This window comes from Monopterus albus, unplaced genomic scaffold, assembly GCF_001952655.1.
Source record: "Monopterus albus unplaced genomic scaffold, M_albus_1.0 scaffold205.1, whole genome shotgun sequence".
Classification (NCBI taxonomy): Eukaryota; Metazoa; Chordata; class Actinopteri; order Synbranchiformes; family Synbranchidae; genus Monopterus; species Monopterus albus.
This window is the reverse complement of record NW_018128085.1, coordinates 409545-416210: the sequence shown is the minus strand read 5'-3', so window position 1 is coordinate 416210 and position 6666 is coordinate 409545. Positions and strand designations below refer to the sequence as shown.

General features: G+C 40.3%; 1 protein-coding gene across 1 annotated transcript in view; it reads left to right on the top strand.

Annotated features, from left to right (window-relative positions):
* Positions 1–6426, top strand: part of slc24a2 (solute carrier family 24 member 2) — a 9650-nt gene extending 3224 nt beyond the window's left edge. Inside the window, exons 2-9 of the mRNA XM_020618438.1 lie at positions 2108–2143; positions 2258–2369; positions 2818–2901; positions 3175–3254; positions 3428–3565; positions 4376–4465; positions 5209–5375; positions 5467–6426. Of these exons, the coding sequence (XP_020474094.1) occupies positions 2108–2143; positions 2258–2369; positions 2818–2901; positions 3175–3254; positions 3428–3565; positions 4376–4465; positions 5209–5375; positions 5467–5716 (957 nt within the window). The 3' untranslated portion in view covers positions 5717–6426. The remainder of the gene's footprint in view (positions 1–2107; positions 2144–2257; positions 2370–2817; positions 2902–3174; positions 3255–3427; positions 3566–4375; positions 4466–5208; positions 5376–5466) is intronic.
* Positions 6427–6666: the final 240 nt, after the last annotated feature.

Here is a 6666-nt window from a genome sequence, read left to right as displayed (position 1 = left end):
TTTTCAGTTTTCATTCAGTACTTTTATTATATTCAGTCATATCAAAACTGTACATAACAACAACTGTAAGATTTTTTTTCCCATGCCCCAAGTGTATCATCTCACCTGTACAATATATCTTAAATTGGATCCACTTAATTCATCTTCTTTTGCACTCACCAACCTCTATTAATATCAGTGTTGCTGCAGAGGCTCTGGTTATCATTTGTGCCCTCGTGAGATTCAGCTCTTCCTTAGTCTTCCTCACCTAAACCCAAGAATAGCTTTTATCTTTCTGTCCTCTGGCACTTGATGTCAAACTGCCTGCTAAATAATCCCCCAGATTAATACTGTCCAATCCCATTAGAGCCACTAATTATAGTCATATGCCCCCTTGGAGGTGCAGGAATCAGTAGATCACTGAGAGAAAAGACTGAATCCTCCTTTCCTGCAGTCATGCTCACACTGTGATGCAGTTTTTTATTTTGTGTGTAATTTAGGATGATTCAAGTGGGTTTGTGCGGTGTGTCTACAGGGGGTGAGTGAGAGGATGCACTGGTTTTCTTGCTGATGGCACTGAAGACACCAATCCTCTCCGATCCCCTTAACAACTGCTTACCTGCATTGACGACAGCAAACATACAGCCCATCACACTGTCTTTCTGCAGAGCACTGACCAAATTCTTCATGATATCATGAGTTTCTGTTCTGCACGGATTGCGACACAACGATGTTGTAAAGTGGATACACAGAAGAAGTCCTGACACTAGTGTCCATGTAGAAAAGAATGATGCATTTTGCATGTTTGGTTACCAGTAGTAATTCTGCTGTTGCCAGTAGGTGAAAATTTTTAACAGTCCTAAAAGAGAATGCTCATTCACATTGTGATCTATTTATCCAGCAAACTGCACATGAAATGATAAAACCATCTTTTATTTGATGATGGCAAAACCTTTCTTCATTCAGTTTGCTTTAGTTCCATAGCAGTTTGTACTTCCTGGTCGCTGCGATCTGAAATCTGCTGTCAGTGAAAGAAATATGTGTTAAAATGTTAATTATAATGAGCAAGTTCCAGTAGCAGGGGTTTGCTGACAGAAGGGTGTGAAAGGGAAATGTCTGCCTGCATGGTGACCTGTGAAGGTCGCTGTGGGGCTTCACACTCAGGCTTTAAAATGGCCAGTCTAAAGGAAGTGATCTCTGCTGATTAATTCTGGCCAAGTCCCAAAGCTCAGACACCCAGGTGGACAGTGGAGAGAGAGGAATCATAGATTTGAAATGCTGATCTGATTTAATAACAGTAGTGATGATAATTGGGGTGAGGGGAATTAGTGGAGTAAATCCACTGGAAAGCAGCAGCAGCAGCATCTTGGCATTGGTCCAGTCCTGTCTGGTCTAAGGATGCGACCACTGACCTGGAATAACAACTCAGTTCAAATCATTTAGTACAGCTTTTGTCTTCTTCGGGTGCTGCATAGCTCTATCTTAGCCTACAGCATGAACAAGTCCAGATCTCCTTGTGATAACACTTTATAGATATACAAGCGGCCGAGCCATAAAATGACTGATAACAACAACAAGGCATCTTTTTACTCACATTGTATTACATTACCAGTCAGTGAAAGAGAGATGAGTTGAACTTATCAATTCTCTATAAAATGATAATTGGCATTAAATGTTGAGTTCAACAACATATGGATGACATTATGTGGCTTTTTAATAGATGGAATTTGTAAATACATTTGTGTTTTCTATATCTTTCTCCAAATGGTCTGATCTATAAATGTGCTATTATACATATAAAAATAAAATATTGTTGCAAGTTGCATACAATTCTTAACAAGGTATTATAATAACATTACCTTCCATTTTGTAAGAGTGAATGTCACTTGTGATTATTTTATTTTGTAACCGTTTTCTTCACATTTGCTCAATTTCTCTGCCACGTGCTTAGTTACATGTCATTTTGAATCCTTTCCTGCAACCTGCTGAAATCACAAACAAAAAAAGAATAAGTTTTGGAGGATGTAGGAGTTTCAATGTGAATGACATAACTGGCATGGAATTGGTTAGATTTTTGGTGAAAGCTTACACTGCTCATAGTTTTCTTTCTTCTTGTTTTTCCCTAAAGGTAAATGCACCTGGAAATGATGAGCACAAGCTAACTGTAAGTTTATTTTGTGTGTGTCCAAACTCCTTGCATGTATTTATAGTGTACTGTGAATAAGTAAATATTCATATTCGGTTTTATGTGCATATTTTGGTATTTGTGTTTTTGCAGGCCAAACCCAGGCTGCAGAGAGAAGGCAGCTGTGCTTCTCTACACAACTCACTGATGAGAAACAGCATCTTCCAGCTCATGATACACACACTGGACCCCCTCAGTGATGAAGGTATGGGTAAGAAAAAACACTTAGGATTTGAAAAGATAAAGTTGTGGTTATGAAGGTTCCAGGTTTGAGTCCGGTCCGACCCAGGGCCTTTCTGTGTGGAGTTTGCAGGTTCTCCCTGTGCCTGTGTGGGTTCTCTCCGGGTACTCCAGCTTCCTCCCACAGTCCAAAGACATGCAGCTTAGGTTGATTGGTGGACCTAAATTGCCCATAGGAGTGAGTGTATGGTTGTTTGTGGGTGTACCCCACCTCTCGCCCAATGTCAGCTGAGATTGACTCCAGCTTCCTCGCGACCCTTGTTAGGATAAATGCTATAGATAATGGATGGAAGTTCTGGTTATGCTTGTGCACATAAAACAGTTTGGCTGAGGTTACATGTGTTTGGTTAAGTGGGATTATTAGAGATTTTGGTGAATTTGGGCTGACTGAAGTGTTATTTCTTCTGACTCAGGACGTTTCAAAGAGAAGGCGTCAATCCTTCACAAAATGGCCAAGCACAAGTGTAAAGAAGATGGTGTCAGTGCCAACGGTGTAGGTGAGTAACAGTGATGTAGTCACTCTTCAGGTAAGAACTGTGGTTACCGATGAATGATTAAAATAATACGCACACGAATCAACAGGTTTGTTTATCACAAATGAATGAATGATGGGCAGGTTAGACAGTAAGTTAGTGTTTTGAGAAGATGTTTTATTTTTATTGTTTTAAAATATGCACAACTGTCAGTTACTCTCCAGATGTTACAGTTGTTCTATGTTTCAATCTCTGTTGTTCCTCTCACTCTCTCTCTTACTTTTTCCCTTCCTCAAGCTGATAAAAACATCCGCAACAATACAAAAGTTGCAGTGGAAGTCACACCTCCCATGAACGGTGTAGCAGGAGGAGGCGAGGTATGGCCGTCAGCATCACTCCCTTCATAAGCAAAAAGCCTGTGAAAAACACTTGATTTCAATCTGCTATAAAAACAACATAATTAGAGTCTTTAACTCAGTGATCTGTATGTTTACCACCATGAAAATTTATCGGTGCAGTATACAATGTAAAGTAATGACCTCCTCCTCAGAGTGGTGAAGAAGAGGAGGATGAAGACCAGCCTCTGAGCCTGGACTGGCCTGACACCAACAGGAAACGGCTCACCTACCTCTTCATTCTGCCCATTGTCCTTCCACTGTGGGTCACACTGCCCGACGTCAGGAGACAGGTGACAGCACACACACACACACACACACACACACACACACACATTTCATTTGTAGAAATATGTGCTGTTGCCCCCAGTATATACCCACACAAGAAAATATTCAGGATCATTTGTTTTCAAGTGTAATACTGTGTTCTTATCAATCAGTTAATCAAAATGTATTCATAAGCACATTTAAAAGCAACAACAGGTGACAATAAAACACAACAGACTGAACAAGAAACAACTAAACAATTAATCATCACAAACAAAACAAAAATACTTGGTTTAAACATAGAAAAAAAGGTGGGTTTTCAAGCAAGACTTGAACAATTCCAGTATTGGTGATACTCAAATACCTGGCTGTAAGCTATTCCACAACTTAGGGCCAAGAACGGCAAAGGCACAGTCTCCTTTGAGTTTAAATCTGGACCTCGGAATGACCAGAAGTGTGTGGTCAGATGACCTGAGGCCCCTGCAGGGAGTGCGGAGTTTGAAAATTTCAGAGAGATACAGTGGGGCTAACCCATATAATGCTTTAAAAACAAATACCAAACGTTTAAAATCAGTCCTGAATGCAGTGATAATTGACCTAGTATGTTCAACCATTTTCGCTGTATATTTACAGTATTACAAATCTGAATTACTTCTGATTTTACAGTGCACTCTTTGCAGAATGATAGAACTTGGATTTAACATTTCTTCTGTTTCTTTACATACAATCTGTAGGTTCTTGAAAATGATGATTTGGGTATATAGGTTTTGGCTGCATGGGCTAAAACCACATATTGATTTATTGAACAGATATCTTTTTTATTCATTTGTTTTCAGACCTCATCAAAGTTCTTCCCCATCACTTTTCTTGGCTCCATCTGTTGGATCGCTTTCTTTTCCTACCTGATGGTGTGGTGGGCTCATCAGGTACAAGACATGCTTGTGCACACACACTCAAACTGTTTGTGAAATCCATATTTAATACAGAATTGATTTTTTTCTGCAGTAGTTTATCACATACACATATACTATTTTATTCTATTTCTGAAGCCTTTCTTATCTGAGTGCTGCAGGCAGGGTGTTGAATGTGCGACTGCAGCAGCTAATGCTGACTGATCTGCCTTGATACACAGCCAGAACAACACGTAATGCTCTACTTTAGCAGGTCATGTGTTGCAAGGTAACTGTGCACCTGCTTGTTCAGTTCCCATAGGTGCAGAGCAACGTGTGCAACAGTAAATCAGAGCTTTTTTTGATGAATCATTCCACTGTCTGTCTTCGCTGAAGGGCTCATGACAGTAAACAGCTGTATTAAACACAGTGGAACTCACCTCCCAGGGGTTCTCAGTGGTCATTTTTATTTTGCTGCATAATGTTGCTTGTGCACCTACTGACTCTTTGTAGGCCAAAAATAACAACAGAAGCGAATAAAAGACAATAAAGTTATACATTTTCTTGCTCTTCTCTAGTTTACTTTAGTGACACGATTACAACATAAAACTACTACACTGAAGTTCCCTTCATATGCACCTTACCCATGTCATGTCAGCCAAAGAATAAAATGACTGAAAATGCATCAATGCAACAAGACAAGAAGAATGTTCTGAGGTTGATGGCAGTGTTTCTGACTTTATTAAGCTTCTAAAAATTGTGCTTGTTTGCTCTTTTAGGTTGGAGAAACTTTCTGGATCACAGAGGAGATCATGGGTCTCACTATACTAGCAGCTGGCACTTCAATCCCCGACCTGATCACCAGTGTGATTGTAGCACGAAAGGGCCTTGGCGACATGGCTGTGTCCAGTTCTGTGGGCTCCAACATCTTTGATATCACTGTGGGGTGAGTCTAGCAAACAGCACTCAGCGCCATAGACCAGTGTAACATCCTTTTTAAAATAAAAATGTGCTTTTCTTCTCTCCTCCACCTCTAGCCTGCCGTTCCCCTGGCTCCTCTATAACATTATCAATGACTTCAAGTCAGTAGAAGTGAGCAGCAACGGCCTGTTCTGCACCATCGTCCTCCTCTTCCTAATGCTCCTTTTTGTTACCATTTCCATTGCAGCTTGCAAGTGGAAAATGAGCAAGTTTCTAGGCTTTTTCATGTTCCTGCTTTACTTTGTCTTCCTCGTCGTCAGCGTCATGCTAGAAGACAAAATCATCACCTGCCCTGTGACTGTCTGACAGAGCGCCATTTCTACTGATTGTCAGAAAGCACGAATGGACTCATGATTTACTAGAGGAGTGCAAAAACACGCTCAGGCAGACACAGAGTAGCTCTCATATGTCTCACACATACACATCGTAGGAGACTGTGTACACACAGACACAAGTACCCACACACTCAGTCACAAGCTGGGCCTACAAATGAAGGCTATTAGATGTGCAGAGTGGTGCATCATAGTCTGGCAGCAGTGGTCTTTTTGTACCATGTAACTACATTTAGTAGCTGCTAATGGTTGAAACCAGCTGAAAGGACGGACAACTTACGTGAACATCAGCGGGGATGGAAATTTCAATTTAAAATTCATCAAGAATATTGTTTTCTTTTTAACCAAAGGACTGTGCAGCAAGCGGCCATGTTAATAAACTGAATATGGGCACTGAAAGAGACTTTATTTTTTGCTTAAGAGGGCAGCAAAGCACTAGAGAGATCTCATGCATCATGGAAAATCACATCCGTGAAGTAGCTGTTTCATAGACCTTTAGATTGGAACTGGCCATTCCACCCCCACTTTGCAATGTCTTCAAAAGAGAAATATATAGTGTGTTTTTCAAATACAGTACATGGCATTACCAGTCACATTTGGCAGAAATTGTTACTTTATTTCCCATTTTTGAATATCTATATTATTATACATTAAATGGATAACATGACACAGATCACCTGTTCTGTTCTGTTTAACCCCTTTGCCTTTTCACACACCAGTTTAGAGAGTTATCACTTCAGTACTGTGACTAACATGAGACAATGTTTGTCATGGAAATGTCCTTAGTAATGAACAGGTCAGTATCATGTTTACATCAAAGGAGATGATGTAGTCTGGACAACAAGCAACAGATCATAGGTCAGTGACTGCTCAAAAGAAATTAAGGGAACACTTGATGATCCCAGTATAACACCAAGTCAGTTA